This window comes from Mus caroli, unplaced genomic scaffold (genome assembly GCF_978045245.1).
Source record: "Mus caroli unplaced genomic scaffold, Mus_caroli_1 scaffold_8, whole genome shotgun sequence".
Taxonomy (NCBI): Eukaryota; Metazoa; Chordata; class Mammalia; order Rodentia; family Muridae; genus Mus; species Mus caroli.
The window spans coordinates 135,269,162-135,287,885 of NW_028227263.1; the positions used below are offsets into that span (position 1 = coordinate 135,269,162).

Genomic DNA, 18,724 nt, shown 5'->3' on the forward strand with positions numbered 1-18,724 from the left:
TAATCTGGCGGATTGGCCGTAGTTGGAAACTGCATCAGGTGGGAGGAAAATGTCCCAGAGGCAAAGAGAAATGTTAGGGGACGCCCTGCCTCTTTCTCTCTAGCCCTCACAGCAGTAGTTCTCTGCTCTCTTTATGTTGTCTAATGTCTACTGTCTGGTGCACCGGTTTGTTCACGTGTTTAATTCATGTGTGTTCATGTCTAGTTTTCTGAATGACTGCATGTTCTGTGTTTCATGTTGGAAAATGAAAGATGGCTAAAACTTTCTCTGCTGGTATAGCAAAGTCGAGAGTGGCTCACACTTTGACTAAGAATCAGGCACAGCAGGAGGGCTCCTGCTGGAAAAACTGTTTTTTAAGAAAGGGAGTCTTGACTGCTGGTCTGTGTGCTCTGAGTGAGGGTCGCGCTGCCAGCCACCGCCGGAGGAGCCCCTCGGGCCATTGTAAGCATCAATAATGTCTTTCATCTTTGAGTGGATCTACAATGGCTTCAGCAGTGTGCTCCAGTTCCTAGGACTCTACAAGAAATCTGGAAAACTTGTATTCTTAGGATTGGACAACGCGGGCAAAACCACTCTTCTTCACATGCTGAAAGATGACAGACTAGGCCAGCACGTACCAACACTCCATCCCACTTCAGAAGAACTGACAATTGCTGGAATGACTTTCACCACTTTTGATCTCGGTGGGCATGAGCAAGCACGTCGCCTTTGGAAAAATTATCTCCCAGCGATTAATGGTATAGTTTTTCTGGTGGACTGTGCGGATCATTCTCGTCTCATGGAATCCAAAGTTGAGCTTAATGCTTTAATGACTGATGAAACAATATCCAACGTGCCAATTCTTATCTTGGGAAACAAAATTGACAGGACAGATGCAATCAGTGAATAAAAACTCCGTGAAATATTTGGTCTGTATGGGCAGACCACAGGAAAGGGGAATGTGACTCTGAAGGAGCTGAACGCCCGCCCCATGGAAGTATTCATGTGCAGTGTGCTCAAGAGGCAAGGCTACGGCGAGGGTTTCCGCTGGCTTTCCCAGTATATTGACTGATGTTTGGACAGTGAAAATAAAGAGTTTTACTTCTGGACTGATCCTATTCACAGCTTCCTCATGGACTTTTCTAATAGAAAGCTCTCCAACCATATATGGCATTGAGAAGCCACACGTCTGTCTACGCTCATTGCCCAGTGGTGACATGTGCTCTTCTCCACACTGTCTGCTGCTGCTGCCGGGCAGTGTGCGAGGAATGGGGCTGGCAGCATTTGCCAGGGAAAGCTGGGTGCCATCATGGGACACCCGAGAAGAAAAACACGTCTCACCACTGGTTGATTTCAAAAGAAAGTGATTCTATTTTTTAAAGAAAGTGTTGTTAATGTAATTGGTATCCCTTCTCTAACTTTTTGAGTTCACAATTTACTTGGTCCAGATTTTCTATTCTTTTTTTTTTAACTAGTAAATGAAATTTAGATACTTCATAAAATTATGAACAGATAGCGCATTGGGCTCTGCTGTGTGACTGCCTGTTGAGGGTGGTACCCGAGACAAGAGCCTGGAGAGGACAGAGCCTCGGCCTTCCCCAGGGTGGTCTCCACCGTGGTAAGGGGAGTCCTCATCTGGAGTGGGTGAAGTGTCATGGTCACGTTGTCAACTTTATTTGCAGCTACCAGTTTCAGCAGGCTTTGCTTTTATACTGTTGTGAAATTTCATCTCTCTGTGTAGCACCTTCCTTTTTTTCATTGTAGATATAAAAAGTGACTTTTGCCTCATGAAAGAGTTAAGGACATCTGTCATGTAGAGCCCATGCTGTGGGTGTGACTCTGATGCTTTTGAACATATTCTAGAGGGACGGTTCTGAACAGGAGGGTGCAGCTCAAAATCATCAGCTTAAGGCCCTGAATTCTGTGAGATTCTCATCTGGCAGCAACAAGAGAACCCAGGAAAAACCCTCAGGGGCTCTGTGTTTTCTCCTTAAGAAATAAAAGAAAACCCAGGTGGTCTTCTGGCAGCAGCGAGTGCTAAAATGGAAGCAGCAGCGGCCCTGTGAGGATCATGAACAGGCTTTTTATATATAGATAGCATTTGGTTGGTTTTCTTGCTGCCGTGTGTGATGTTAACTTTATATTTTACCCTTGAGTGCATGAGAGGAGATGGTCTGCAGATGGGAGGGTATCTTGATTCTGATTTCCTTTAATGCAAGGTGAGAGTAGGTTCTTAAATGGAGATTCTGCTGTTGCTGCTGCTGTATTCTGACAGGCTTGTGTCCAGCAAGAGGGTAGGGAAGCTAGGAGCACACTCCTGGAGAGTGACTTAACACATTTTAGTTTTGAGCACTGAGCCTATGGGACAGTGTTTTGTTACACTGCCGGGTTTCCAATGCAGAGGCTTGGTGAGGTGTCTGTCTGCAAACTGCATGCATTGCGTTCACCCATGTACAGCTGGGATGAGAACTGTCAGTGTGGAAGGGCCTGCTGTTAAAGCCCTGAGTGAGCTGGGTAGGTGACTGTTGTGCCCTTCATTGCCTTTGGCTAAGACTGTCTACATGTCTGTCCAGGCATATGACAGGTGTGAGGGCCTCAGCATTGGGTTCCTCATCTGTCTTTCTTGTTTGTCCCTAATTGCTCGGTAGCAACCTAGAAGACTGGACTCTGCCCCGGGGTGGCTCTTTGTGAAAGTGGTTTATTCTGGCCACCGGAGAAAGAGATGGCTGAACAATGGCACCAGTCTGGTTCATGCTGCATAGAACACTGTCTTAAGTAAGGTGGCCAAAAGAGGCTGCTGCAGCAAGTGCAACTCTACCAGGGCCTTGGCCAGGGGCTCCAATGAACCGAGACTCTTCATTCTGTTTATCAGAGTGCACATGTGTCCTGTTTCAGCAAAAGTAAAACTGTCATTTACGAAAGGTCAGGCTGTATCCTAAGCATTTTAATAAAAAGCTAAAATGAAAAAAAAAAAAAAAAAAAAAGAAAGGGAGTCTTCAGCCTTATGGTTTTGGGGCAAAAAAGCTGATAGATGGTTTTTTCCTAAGAAAATTCTCTGCATTCGTGATTATTGTATTTAGCTAATGACAAAGTGCTTTTTTATTTTATAATTATAGCTAGAAAAAATAAAATTCTCTGATTGGTCTAAGTGAAGCCCTTATTTGGTATCAGCTCATAAGCTATTGGTTAACATTAAATAATTGTTACATTGGTAACAGAAGGTTAGCCTTAAATTGGCAATTCAGGAGTCTTTTCAAACATGTGGCATAAGCAGGCCAAAAAACTGGGCCTCCTAAGATACTTCTAGTTGAGATAATATTTATTGTGATTCTTATCCTAGAAAGTAGAATTAGATAGATTTAAAGCAATGTCTCTTTAATGAAGCATTAAAGCTTGCACTGTCATACATTCAGAGGTATAAGTTGGCAGTCAAATCTTGCAATGTGGTAATGAAGATTTAATGTTTATTCTAAAGTGATATATTTCTTTGAAATTGGGTATTGCTTTCCCAAGGCTGTAGATACTATTCTAACATTGCGTAAGAAACTTAAAAATCATGGTTAAAAATTGCCAGTGTTCCTTTAACTGCAGCTGGCAGTTTGATCGCAAATTTAAGATTTTATACTCACCCATATATTGTTAATTAAGATAATTACAAGAGTAATCATCTTATGAGAGCACTAACACAGCTCTCTATGGCTATACAGCCATACAAAGTTCAGGGCAGCCTCAGCGAGGTTTGTGTGACTTTCTTTTGTTTTGCAAACGGTGTGCCTAAGGAAGTTCTTGAAATTTGCCTCTCCTTGCCTCTCAAGAGAAGTTTACTTTAAATACTTGCTCTCACACAAGGAGCTTTTTAGTTCTGGGTAGTAGCTGTTGCTCCAGAAAAGATTCAGAGGCAATATCTTTTTAATACTTAGGGTTGTAGTTTGCTACAGAGGCTTTGCAGAAAATAAAGAAAGCTTTTATAATTGTTATCAATTATAATCAATGATAATTAAATATTAAATGTGCCCACAGCAATTCTTTAGCAGGCTGCATTGTGACTAGGGTGTGAAAACTTTAGCTGTCATTAAGCTGACCCTAAAGCAGAACCACTTTATCTTTACTGTAAACATTTATCTGGTCCCTGTAAATCCTTTAGAAGTCATTCCTTTGTTTCCTGTCAGGTAACTTCAAGATTCTTTGCCTGCTGTGACTTCCTACCCCCTTTATTTTCTGTATTCTTTGGCAAGAGAAAACATTATTCTTATCCTCCTTACTAGCCTGCTGCTGGCTGCTGCAGGGCCTTGGGGCACACAGCTTTCTGTGCGCGTGGTAGCATGGGAGGCCACCAGAAAGTGGGTGGCTTTGTAGCAAACTCAGGGGAGGTCCACCATCGCCATTGCCCCCATGAGACTCCTCCTGTCCCTGCTGGGGTAGTCGTATTTTTCCCACTAAGACTTGGGGTGCTCTGCAGTCCTCGTTTGGACTTTTTGGCCCACAACAGACTGGGCTGCCTTCAGCCTCTTCTGCCTGAGAGGAAGGCCGAGGTGGTGGGGCTAGGCTGAGGTGGCACTCACTTCAAAGCAGAGTTTCAGCATCCTTTTGAAACTACTGTGGTGCTAATAAAGAATTGTAAGATATATTCGTGTATTTTGGAAAACCTGTAACAAAAATTGTGTCTTAGGAATCTTAAAAAGTGTCTATTCCTTGTTCTAAACAGCAATTAATTTGGTAATTACAGAATATTAATATTTGATCTATTGCATACCATCATTTTGAATAAAATTGACAATCATTATCCCAAAGATAAGTTAAAAAATTGTTTTTATGCATGCTTTTGTATCTTCTATAAATTCAAGAATGCATGCATCCCAATTATTGTGTTTAAAAACAACCCTTCTATGGGAAAATAAGTAGATGTGAATTAAATCACACGTTCATTCTTTTGAGTTTTTATATTGTGTATTGTGGATGGTGTTTTAAAATGCTGAACAATCAAACCTTAATTTGTATATTAATAGTCAATATTATATCTCAGAGCTCACAATTGCTTAAGATTGTTCGTCCCTCGGATGCTATTTATTCACAAATTTGCAATTGCTTATGCATATACAACTCATTAGATAAAATGCTGTCCTTTTAAGAAGGCTGTTTTTGGACATTTAATAAATTGTTCTGAATTTCCTGGACATCTTAAAGCAATGCCATGCTGGAATTATATCTCAGGCAGTCTATAGGTCCTACATATAAGATGGACTGGATATATAATCTTACTCTTTATATATTCAAAACAGCTATGGTTTAGGATAATATTTTAGTATTCTTGGAAAATGTGCATGTCAAATTGTAAAAAGTTCTTTGCTCTTAGTGTCCTCAGTTACTACCTGTTTCCACATAGTAGTGTTAATTCTTGAGGACTTATACTTAATAAATTGCTGCAAGTAAGTGCTCTAATTTCTGATTTAATAAATAAATAAATTATACACATGTGACTATTAATAACTTTTCAAGCTTTCTAGTTACAACCGCTCTTTAAGAGAAACAATTGAAAGTGCAATTAGTCACTGCCCATGTTACATTAATACTGACTATAACAGTCAAATATTTGAGACGTTTTGTCAACAAATTATTAATTCTCAAGGACAAGGTATTGTGGAACTTTAAAACTTTAGCTTTTTAAAAGACAAAGAAGGGGGAAATTATATCCCCGTGCATATTATTTAATGTATTCCCATGCACATTATTTAAATCATAATTTATTTTAGAATTTTGAAATTTATATGTGAAAGAACTTAATAAATGCCTTACAGTATTTTAAAAGGATCTACTTATTGGCATATGGCTTGATCCTGAATAGCTACCTTATTAGGAAAGGGAAAAGCATAGGTTCTCTTTACAGAACACTGCAGAAGCATGATGGCTAATTCGTGTGACAAGCTGACAGGTGAGTTCACTCAGTGCCCTGACTGTAGTGACAAGGAAGCTGAATTGGGTACATGTTTTCAACCCATCATTGCTTGCCATTTTTTCCAGTTTGAACAAGTGAAACTGCCTTGCTTCAAGCTTTTTAACTTTATGGTAAAAAAGAACATCAGAGACTGTGTAATCTGACTTGGAAAGATTAGTCATATAATAGAGTTATAATGATTCTTCTCTTTCTTTCAATGTAACCAGTTATTCTAAGTCAATCTTGGACTTGTCTAGTAATAATTCCAATATTAGAGATTCCTATTGAAGATAGCTAAAAATATTAATTACCTAGCAAAGTTAATTTGGAGCACAGCCTCCACTTCCAGAGAATCTCTGGTTTTTCTGCTAATTCTCAAACCCACACCAGGAGGCCAGAACCTGAGCTTGATCTTTGCTAATTTGCAACTGAATAAAGTACCTGGGTTTCCACAAAGAAGTTTTTATACTGTTGCTTTTCACTGCCCCACCTTTGTTTCTCAAGCAGGTCAGCCACCATTCAGCCTGACTGCAGCGGGAGTGAAGCCTTGCCTCCAACAGCTTAGGTGGCAGTTATTAATCTTCATCAAGAGGCATTTTAAGTACATATTGTGGCTTTGGTCTGAATTGGGAGTAAGGTGTGCTAATGAGGGCCTGAGAGTCAATGACAGGCACCCAAAACTCGGAATCATACCAATCTAAGACAGGAGTACATGCCAAGAGGCCGTGGCTGTTAATAATACACCACAGAGCCATGTTTTGTGTAAAATAAACACAAAAAAGCTGCACATATGCTCCTATGATGGATAAGGAAGATTCAGGAAGATTTAGGATTTCCTAAGACAGGTGGGTCCACCAGCCACCATAACTCCTGGGCAGGACTATGTAGCATAAGTTAATTTTATGCCTCAGTCCAGTTTTTTTTTTTAAATATTATTTAAAGGGGGAAAATGTATCCTCCTTTAGCATAGATAGGCTGGTTCAGACCATATGCCACTGAGGCAGGGACACCTGCTGTGCTGCTTCTCATCACTCTCCTTTGATGTTACACTGCCTGGCACCTGCCCTGAGGCCGAAAGGGTTCTCCAAGATTTTCCGGAGTTAGCAGCAAATTGTGAATTTGGCGAGTTTCTGCTAAAAGACTGTTTTGACAACTTCCCATCTCTACATCAAGAAACTTGGTTTGACTGGGGATGGGCTTCCCTCTTTATACGTGCAGATTTTATTATTAAACATTTGAACTCTGAGCAGACTAGGTTGTTTTTGTTCCATTATTTCTCTACTCGCCTAGATTCCCTCTTCTCTTTCAGCTCCAGGATGCCTCCCAGGCTCGAACCTGGACATGAGAGCCGCAGGACAGCCCCAACAGTCAGGCACTGGCATAGCCTCATATGAGACAGCTATAATAGGGTCCCTTCAGAAAAATCTTTCTGACATTGTGCAATAGTGTCTGGGTTTGGTGGCTGATTGTGGGATGGATCCCGGGGTGGGGTAGTCTCTGGATAGTCCATCCTTTCATCTTAGCTCCAAACTTTGTCTTTGTAACTCCTTTCATGGGTATTTTGTTCCCTATTCTAAGGAGGAATAAAGTATCCACCCATTGGTCTTCCCTCTTCTTGATTTTCTTGTGTTTTGCAAATTGTATCTTGGGTGTTCTATGTTTCTGGGCTAACATCCACTTATCAGTGAGTGCATATCTAATGACTTCTTTTGTGATTGGGTTACCTCACTAAGGATGGGCACAGAACAGCAATGGCTTGCATTGTAAGATCAAGAATTGACAAATGGGACCTCATAAAATTGCAAAGCTTCTATAAGGCAAAAGACACTGTCAATAAGACAAAAAGGCCACCCACAGATTGGGAAAGAATTTTTACCAATCCTAAATCTGATAGGGGACTAATATCCAATATTAACAAATAGCTCAAGAAGCTAGACTCCAAAAATTCAAATAACCCCATTAAAAAATGGGGTTCAGAGTTAAACAAATAATTCTCAACAGAGGAATACCGATGACTGAGAAGCACCTGAAAAAAATGTTCAACATCCTTAATCATCAGGGAAATGCAAATCAAAACAACCCTGAGATTCGACCTCACTCCAGTCAGAATGGCTAAGATAAAAAATTCAAGTGACAGCAGATGCTGGTGAGAATGTGGAGAAAGAGAAACACTCCTCCACTGCTGGTGGGATTGCAAGCTTGTACAACCACTCTGGAAGTCAGTCTGGAGGTTCCTCAGAAAATTGGCCATAATACTACTGGAAGATCCAGCAATACCTCTCCTGGGCTTATACCCAGAAGAAGTTCCAACTTGTAATAAGAACACCTGCTCCACTATGTTCATAGCAGCCTTATTTATAATAGCCAGAAGCTGGGAAGAACCCAGATGTTCCTCAACAGAAGAATGGATACAGAAAATGTGGTACATTTACACAATGGAGTACTATTCAGCAATTAAAAACAATGGATTTATGAAATTCTTGGACAAAAGTTTTAGTTCTTGAAGGATGGCTGGGAACTTAATAAAAGTGACGATTTTTCCAGAATTCCAGCAGTTCATTCCCATAACTCAAGATTTGCATGCTCAAAACTGTCAGTAACTCTAGTCTTAATGGGTACAAAATATCTTCTAAGTTCCACAGGTATTTTGTACTTGAGATATACAGACATTCATACAAGAAAAATGCCCATTCATATAAAATTAAAAGAAAATATTACAGAGAGAGAGAGAGAGAGAGAGAGAGAGAGAGAGAGAGAGAGAGAGAGAGAGAGAGAGAAAGAGAGAGAGAGAGAGAGATATTTTCCTGGGCCATAAGATGATTCCTAGTCTTCCAAATGTATTCTCTCTCTCTCTCTCTCTCTCTCTCTCTCTCTCTCTCTCTCCCTCTACCCCTCCCTCTCTCTCTTTTTGTTTTTTTGAGACAGGGTTTCTCTGTATAGCCTTGGCTGTCCTGGAACTCACTTTGTAGACCAGGCTGGCCTTGAACTCAGAAATCTACCTGTCTCTGCCTCCCAATTGCTGGGATTTTCTCATGTTCACTATACTTTGCCTAATATCATATAACTATTTGTACAATATGATATTCTTATATATTTGAAATGTTGCTCATTATTGGTTAGTAAATTATGTAAAAAATGTTGTCATACTTTGGGTCTGGGTACCAGAGGTTTTCCACAGAGACCTCTGTCTAGGCCGGATGGGAAGGTTCCAGTGAAGGGAAGTTAGTGCAGGCAGGTACATGAAGTCTCTGCCATGTCTTCCAGGTAGCTCAGTAACTCCGAGCCTCTCTGAAGTGAATCCGGTCAGGCTGAGCTGGGGAAAAACTGACAATCCAGTGAGGAGTGTGGCAGGACCTCTGGTTGCTATTCAGGAGAGAAGATATCTTCACAAGTGTTACATACAGCTCTTGGAACAAAAGGCTCAGACAAAGGAACAGTTCTCACATACCTGTAATTCCCTGCATGGCTTTATATACAGTTCTGGGGGTGATTCAGGGTTTGAGAGCAGGCACTTCTCATTGGCTTGGACCGAGAGTTTGGGGGAAACCTTATTTGCATGTGGGAAGGCTTGGTGCTATTCCGAGTGGCTGATAGCCATGCCTCTCCTGTGGGGGTTATGGGGGCGGTAACTCGGACAGGAACCAGATTCCAGGAGACATGAGAGAACTCCTTCTATCCCATGCAATTGAATTATCATTACCAGGTCCCGGGGTTCAAGATCTAGCCTCGACTGGAAACCAGGCTGCCTGTGTGTAGCCCATTGCCCCACATGATACCTGATAAACGACTACTGATGACTCCACATTATGAAGGGATCAGTTATAGGAAGCTTGATATTTTCAAACTGCAGTTTTAGCATTGTACAACCGATAAAAGCGTATGGCTGCCCCCTGAGAGGATTCCCCAGGATCTGACTAAGACAGATGCAGACACTCACAGCCAACCATCAGAATGAGACCAGAGACCCCAATGGAAGAGTTAGGGGAAGACCTGAAGGAGCTGAACATGATATTAACTCCGTGGGAAGAACAACAATATCAACTAAACTGATTCCCAAGAGCTCTCAGGGACTAAATCACAAACCAAAGAGTATACAATGATGGCTTCATGGCTCCAGATATATATGTAGCAGAGGATTGCCTTATCTGGCATCAATGAGAGGGGAGGTCTTAAGTTCTGTGGAGGCTTGATGTCTCAGCATAGGGGCATGTTTCAGTGGTGAGTCAGGAGTGGATGTGTGAGTGGGGGAATACCTTCTTAGAGGCAAAAAGAAAAGGAGAATAGGCTGGGGCGTTGGGGAGGAGAGATCAGGAGAGGGAACAACATTTGAATTGTAAATAAATAAAATAGCCAAAAAATTATCAATTAAAGTTGTATGGGACTTAAAAAAGAATATGCCAAGGTATAAGAGAAGATTTATGGGCTCCGGGGCTTATGTTGTACTTGGCGGAGGCTATCTCTTCCAAAAGCAGGATAAAAAGAGGTTAAAACCAGGCTTGATATTGGTGATGAGAACAAAGGGGCAAAATATTGGAAAGCATATTTCTAGAAACGTAAATAAACTTACTCCCAATAACATTTGATGTTTGGAGTAAGATATAAAGACAGTCACAATGGAGGAGAATGAGTAAGAGATGACAAAAGTGCACACCAGGATGAGGATAGTTTGGGTGGCTCTGTTTTCAGGTGAGGCATTTAAAACTTGCTGAGAACTACGGATATGTTTAACTTGTTTCTTATGTCTATAAAGGATACTCACCATGGAGACACTTGAGCAGGCCATGAGCCCCAGACACAAGACATCAGAGAAGGACAGTAAGAACATATACAGTGCAGTTCCTATATTTCCAGCCACAAACCATGAGCAGTATTCATAATCCATCCAGTTAGTAACATTTTTGTTGTATCTGGGACCAGACATTCTTACTTTAATCATGATGTTTAGAAAGAGATGCACAAGCCAGCTTATTGAACAGGAGGGACCAATGTACTTGGTGGCTCTGTGTTTAAGTATCATCCACATGGAGTTTCTGGGGCTGATTGTGATTGCTTGGAAGCAACTCAGTAGGCACATAGCATACAGGGACATTCCCCTTGTTATTCGGTAAATAAAGTTTATTAACTTACATCCAATATCATCCAGGAAATCTTTAAATCCATAATTTGACAGTGTCTGTGGAATACCTCTTGAGATGATAGACAAGCAGTTGGCAAAAGTCAAATGCTCTATAATCAGGTCTTTGGGCATTAAGGGCTTTCTAGTTGATATCAAAATGCTATAATAAAATAGTATTGAAGAATTTCCAAGCATTCCCACTGTAATCTGGGAGAAGAGAAAAATTCCCATTGCAAAGTTTTCAAAAGCCATTTTCTTTCCTATTAAAAAAGTAAATAAATTTAATATGGTTATGAGTCCCTAGAAATATATTATCAGTGTGTACTATTTCATGATGTTATCTAAAGGAACGTAGTTATCACTTTATTCCATTTGTATAGCTCTCCCACTGAAGAACATTCAAAGGATTATTAATTGTTAAACTAAGTATTCTCTATTTTTTGTATGGAAAGTTTGAATATCTTCCCTTAAGATTAATGTTTTTGCTGGATAAGGTAATGCATGACCTTCAACATAGCCATCAAGAGATAGTATCACACAGACAAATGAATTTGAGGCTCACCTGGTCTACAGATTTATATCTAAGGCTGCCAGAGTTATATAACAAAAAACTCTATAATCTCATTCCAAAAATGCTAAATACATTCATTTCTTTATCTAACCAATACAACTTGATGTCAATTTTCAAAAACAGAATTTTTAAAATTTATTAATTCTGAAATGCACAAGAAATACCAAACTTATTCAGAAAAACAGCAGTTAATATTTGAAAATTTTAGGACTCAAAGAGAGGGACCTTAGATGAAATACCCTACATTGGGGAGAGGGAACTTGTAGAGCCCAGCTCCAGCAGAAAGACAGGGCATCAAGTGAGGGATGGGGTTGCCATTCTACAGTCAAAACTCTGACCCATAATTGTTTCTGTCTGAAAGAACTGCAACAGGCTCAAAGTGGGATCTGGCTCAAGAGGAGGCTCCAAGACCTGACACTATTACTGAGGCTATAGAGTGCTCCTAAAAAAGGACCTATCACAAAAAGGACCTCTGAAAGACCAAATAAGCAGTTAAAAGAGTCAGATGCAGATATTTGCACCCAACCAATGGAGAGAAGATGCTGACCCCTGTGGTTGAATTAGGAGAAAGCTGGAAGAAGCTGAGGAGGAGGGCAACCCTGTAGGAGGACCAGCAGTCTCAATTAACCTGGACCCTGAGATCTCTCGGATACTGGAACACCAACCAGGCAGCAAACACCAGCTGATATAAGGCCCTCAATACATGTACAGCAGAGGACTGCTGGGTCTGAGTTTAGTCAGAGTGGATGCACCTAAGCCTCAAGAGACTGGAGGCCCCATGGAGTTTAGAGGTCTGGAGCAGAGAGTTCGGGCCTGGGGGCATCCTTGTTGAGAAAGGGGGATGGGAAGGAGGTATGGGATGTGGAGGAGTAGGATGGTGGAACGAGAGGGAAATGAAACCTGGAGTTTAATATATATATAGCATATTTAATTTTAAATTTATACAGTTTTTCATTATATGTTTTTAATTATGAGAGTGGCTACATGCAAGTGAATGTGCCAGCAGGGGCCAGAAGATTGTAAGCCACAAATAGAAGCTACAAAGTTAACTCACATAGAAAGTAATACCAATATGCACTCTTAATAACTGGCTTACCCCTCTATCCTGCAATAATATTTGAATCTACATTTGAAAAACAACATAAACTATAAAACAAGTTATACAAAACTGTTCAGATGTCAAGGAGGTGTGCAAAATGAGGCCCAATATCACCTATAATTAAAGGAATACAATGAAAAGATGCAAATCAAAGCTGTGCTGAGAAATTATCACATTCTGTGTAAACAGGTGTTAACCAAAACAAAGCATCATAAATAAAGGCAGGAGTTAAAGCTGCTGAGTATAAGAGTGAAGAGTTAAAGCTGCTGAGTGAAGTAAGAATCCATGTGCAGATTTTATAGGAAAGTATTGTTTTATCAACTATGTTAGTATTGTTTTTCTTTATTAAACCGATATATCATGACCAAATTCCAATTGACATGTCAAAAGAATCTGTGATCCTGAAACAAACCAAGCCATACAGGAAATGACTACTTTTGAGTAAGAAGAATAAATGAATGGTCTGAGTTTTCCTTCCATTGCCCAATTGAGTCTCAGCAGTGGTCAGATAGAATTTGAAAAGCCCCCATCATTTCTTTCTTTAGTATTTGGTAGTCAGAATTTCTGACCCTGAATTATTTTGTATAAAATAAGTATCAGAATGCATAAAAATTGGATTTGATTATATCCTCTCACTTTTCACAAAAATTGTTAATTTATTATTATGCCAAAGTGCTACAACTTTCAGAGGAAAATGTTAGTACACTAGAGGTAGATAAAGGTAACAAGACTCAATAATATGGACAAAGAACAAAGAAATTAGAATAGCATTGTTCACATTAAAGGAAAGTAAAAGCCTACTGAGGTAAAACCTACAGAATGGTAGAAAAATATTGACTTTTTTACTTCAATCAGGAACTTAATACCTACCATCTTTAACAAAAATGTAGATTAAGCTATATCTTTACAAACTCTCCAGTCAACAAACTGGGTAATGAAATTGACAGAAATTTCTTTAAAGAAGAAAGTAGTAAATGCTTTTTACAAGTGGTCGTCTTATTTAGCATTCCTGTGAAATGAAAATTACATATACTTTGAGATTACTTTGGACACCTTAGAATGATTATCATGAAGAGAATAGACAATAACATATGGTTAATGTAATGTTGAGAAAAGCAATCGTCATTCTAAACTGGTGAGAGGGTAAAGTGAAGCATTCATCATAGAAATGAATACAAAGATACGTCAAGAAATTAAAATTAGAATTACCATATAACACAACTATATAGTTTCTGGATATATACTCAAAGAACTCTCTGTCCTACCACAGAGAAGTTTGCACAGCTTTTTTTCACAGGAGTTGCTGCTTTTTTCACAGTAGCGAAACATGATGTCCATCCTATATGTTCATCAGTAGACGACGGAAATTCATGGAGGAATTTTGTTCAACTATAACAGAAAATAAAAACATGAAATACTCAGTAAGGAGATGGATTGAGAAAGAGTTAAGCAAGATGATAGATGCAAAAATAACAAATATCACATGTTGTTTGTCAAATCAGGACATGTCCATATGAATGTATGTGGAGAAAAAGTCATTATGGACTATAAAAGTAGAAAACAGATGAAAAATGTAGAGCAAAGAGATGTTGAGGAACCAAATTTAGGGCAGGAAACACAGCATATGTGTCAAAGGGTGAATAGGCTTATAAAGGTTAGATAGAAGTGCAAGAGGTTGGAGGGATAAATGATGAAATCTAGAAGAAGAGAAACAAAAATAAGTGTTTTTGAAAATTTCATAATGAAATCCAATATTATATATGGTTAATAAATGAGAAGTTTTCGCTATGTTTTGTAGTGTGGAGCTATAGTGATAACTATACAGGACACTGACTTGTGCTTATATCTTTCTGATATAAAACTTAGGGTCACCATGATAGATTTTCATATTTGTGTAAAAAAGGAAGATTTAGATCTGTATTAGAAAAGATTATGATACGACAGAGTCTTGTTGTTGTTGTTTTGGGTTTTACTTATTAACAGTAACTCCTGACATCAGGCAGATATATGGCAACTTCTGATATTCTCAACAGTGACTATGACATTGCAATAGAGAAAGCTGAACATGTGGGTAAAATTTCAAGTGGTAGACATCCTTGTTTACCACTTTGTTTAAAAGAACCTTGAGTCGGCATGTTCTTTCTAACAAGTAAGCTGGTGTTCTATATCAACCAATCTAAGGGATGATTAGAAACAGAATCAGGAAAATATCTGACATATTTCAGAATAGCTGAAGTACCAAGAAAATAAACTTATTCCCACTATGCATTTACTACTTTCTTGTTATTCATTTTACTTTTAATTCTAATTCTCAATCTTCTACAAAATTTATTTTTCCTCATAGAAAATCACCCTGTAATGCTATATTTGATGATATAATTTTAATTACTAATATCAATATTTATATAACCTATTTCTACATTACAATTCTTGAAACAAAAAAATTGAATGTAGCATTTTCAGGAACAAATAATAGGTAAGTAGAAGGAATTAGAAGAGTAAAATACTTCAAGCTCTTTAGCATAAGATGGGGATGTAGATCATGACTCATTTAGCCTTAAGATTCCTGGGTCTGAACTCCAGTGCCATCATTATAGAAAAATGAAAAATCAAAAAAAATCTTTTAAAAACCAAAAGTTGGAAGACACATGCAAAAAAAGTGACAGAGATAAGGTGATAAAGAAGATAAAGACAAAACACAAAGGAGAGATAGAGACAGAGGCTAAGTGAAGAAAAGAAAGAAGAAAATGAGGTGATAGCAATAATAAGAGAGACACAGCAGGAACTTATTAGAAGAACAGGGATCATTCAGCTGAGGGAGAGATAGTCTACTCTCACCAGAAATTACTTCAATTTTACCCAAAAGTGCATTCAAGTTCCCACTTCCTAAACAGTACCTGAGTGCCTTTCCCTTAACTGGTCTATCTTGCGTTTTCCTCCCTCCTTAGCTCTGTATCTCTCTGTGTCTCTCTCTCCTTCCTTCCCTTCCTCCCTCACATCTGTCTTCCTTCCCTCCTTCCTTCATTTCTTTCTTTCTTCTTTACTTTATATTTTCTTTTTTAAAAAGTCGTCTTCCTTACTCCTTCCATTCTCCTTCCATCATTTTTCTTTGCAGCAGAGATGTTTTAATACATCCTTAATACATATTTTAAGTACAATTAAGGTTAAGAGAGACACTCAGGAGGAAAATAAGATGAATAGAGAGCACATGCCTGGCTTTTCTAAGGATTTCTTTCTAATATCTTAGTTTTTACTACTCCTGTGCTCTGGTCACTTACTTCTGTGCTTGTTGATACCATGGTTATGTCTTTCACCTTGAGATGTGAATCTCTGCTGAAACTATGTTGAGACACTCTTGCTCATTTAAAGGGTCATGATCTCCTGGTATTTTTTCCCAGAACATTGGTGGTTTTCACCTCAACTCTGGACCCATGATGACAGCTTCTCCACAAGGATCAGTAACTTTTAATCACCTTCATCTCAGAAAACAGTACAAAACTAAACAAACCAAGAAGTGCAAATTATATGAGCTACTCCAAGAAAGCAATTAGGAATATAGACAGGAACTTTTCTGTCAGTCCTTAGAGCACAAAACTTATGGCAGAGAGGTACTCAGAGGGAACTTCAAAACTATTAAAGTATAAGAATGTTACATGGACTTTTTCCTAGAGGACCTTACCCTATCACTCAGCCTTTCACACAGTTTCAACATCTCAAAACTTGATTCCATAGACACACAGGACAAATGGCTAAGTTATATGCCTATTAGCATATCAAAACACATATTAACTGTCATATTATCAGAGCCTTGCAAGTACCTCTTAGAGAGTCCTGGCTCTTCCCAGCCCTTCTCACTACATCCTTGTACCTTAATCCTGTCTAACCCATGAGTTTCATTTTTCTCTCCCCAGTTTCTTTTTCTTATAAAACCCAGATATTTTCACCATGTGCTTTTGGGTTCCTAGTTTTTCTCTTGGTTCTCTTTCACTTGGTTCTTCTCTTGGCACTTTGTCTTCTTGCTTCCCTTGGAGACTCTCTCACCTCTGACAACTCTTCTATCTTCTCTAGTGACTTATTCAGTCCACAGGGCATGTCTACTGTAGGATGCACTATACCTACTCTGGAGACTTTCTGATACCTTTAGCTATTTTATACCTCATATATGCATTAAAAGTCTCATTCTTAATGATTCCTTGGTTTGTTCATGTAGAAATTTATCACAGTAGGGACAGAGAAATGACTTCTACATCTATGTGTTCTCTGTAGAACAATAGTTACAGTACATGTGAAGGCTCTGGAATATTCCTAATATTTGTATGGTTAGGGAATCAATAGAATACCTCAGTGAATCTCACATGTGGAGTTTTCCTCATGACACTTGCAGATAGCGAATGGCCCCAAAGTTGCTTTTCTGCCTCAGATGCAAACCCTGATTCAACCATAGGAACATCTTGATAAAAGCTTGCCCCAGGCTTACATCTTAGGAACTGGAGATACTTTGATTTGCTCTTCTGGCATCCAAAGGAATTCCACAAAAATTACCTTTATATTCAGGCTCAGACTACCTCTCTTCCTGGATAATGAGAAGGGAGTCCATCTCATTTCCAGGACTATTAACACCACTCTTTATTTCAGTAGCATTCCAGAAAATATTATAGTCTTCACAGTTTTCATATCCAGTGAAAATATATTTATTATTTCCAGGTCTCTTTCCATATAGGCAAATTGTTATTTTCATAACAAATTTGTATTGATAGCACTGTCTATCCGAAGGATTAAAACTTTCATGTCACTTTCATTTAATATTATCTTGTAGTAAAAGGAAGAACAAATTACACAAATAAATTCAAGAAGTTGGAAGGACTCTTTTTCCATGAGTTCTTGGAATGCTCAGTGTATTCCTTGAAAAAGCATAGATGGCACAACGTTTCAATACTAAGCAATGCCCTAGTCAGTATTGGAGATGACATTGGAATTCAAGACTTTTGTTGCCAAAAGTGGTTACATAAACCAATCCACACAACCAACACATTAACAACATACATACATACATACATACATTCAGGCAAAATATGCATAGCCTGCAAAATAAACCACAAATAACTGCAAACTAGCTCCATGAGAAAACACTAATTGTTCCTTATAGCCTTGTGCAAAACAGCTAAACACATGGTGATACTCTAGTATAGTTCCTCAGTTCCAAGGACTGCATACTGCGTAGGTACATAATTAGTAGATTTATGGTTGTGCAAGTGTCATCAAGTAGATATCATTATCTCCTTACCATTATTTAAGCCTTTTAACATGTAAAACTCCTTGCCTGTTTAGTATACTACTAGAAGTGAACTGCAAGTGAATCCATTGACCAGCCTCAATCCAGTACCTCCATCTGCACAGAATTCCTTTTCTCTACTGGCTTTACCTGATTTCCCAAGTCAAGCTCCTTCCTGTCTTACTGTCATTGTGGAATCAATAATTGGAAAGTATTTACTATTTTGGTATCTATGTGTGGATACTATTGTATTGTACAACATCAATAATCAGCCATTATCACCTGTAGGTTACTTGCTAGTGCTGGGGTACACTGAAAACATCTGATGAAATACCTCCTCACATAATAGCCCTTGCCCACTAATATGAGGATCTAAATTCCATCTGAGGGTTCCACATAGTGAAAAGACAAAACTAGTTCCTACATAGTAAAGTACGTAATGGGAAGAATGTGTGGAACACTGTCTGGTTTTCGCTTCTTCTAGTTGGAACATTCAGTCCTCTCACATGAGTTACATTGTTGAATTTTAAGCACTTGTGGGATAGAAGCACTGGATTTAGAATTATGATGACCTGAGTTTTCATCTAAACAGCTCAGCAAAACTCACATCTAAGAGTTAGAGAGATGGCTCAGTATTTAAGAATCTCTATTACTTGTTCAGATGATCCAGGTTAGTTCACAATAATTACACAGAATTACAAGTCTTGGAATTCCAGATTCAGGGAAACCATGCCTCTTATGACATATAAAGCCTC

At 38.9% G+C, this 18,724-nt stretch overlaps 1 protein-coding gene and 1 pseudogene across 1 annotated transcript; one reads left to right on the plus strand and one right to left on the minus strand.

Moving 5' to 3' along the window:
- Nucleotides 1-354: 354 nt before the first annotated feature.
- Nucleotides 355-1,097, plus strand: LOC147003634 (small COPII coat GTPase SAR1A pseudogene; annotated as a pseudogene).
- A 7,667-nt stretch (nt 1,098-8,764) lies between these two features.
- LOC147003635 (vomeronasal type-1 receptor 4-like) lies at nt 8,765-16,109 on the minus strand. The gene is made up of 3 exons (XM_085842282.1): nt 15,976-16,109; nt 13,963-14,086; nt 8,765-11,287 (listed from the first exon to the last, which is right to left on the minus strand). Exons 2-3 carry the CDS (start codon nt 14,033-14,035, stop codon nt 10,365-10,367), a joined length of 996 nt encoding a protein of 331 aa, XP_085698408.1. The 5' UTR covers nt 14,036-14,086; nt 15,976-16,109; the 3' UTR covers nt 8,765-10,364.
- Nucleotides 16,110-18,724: the final 2,615 nt, after the last annotated feature.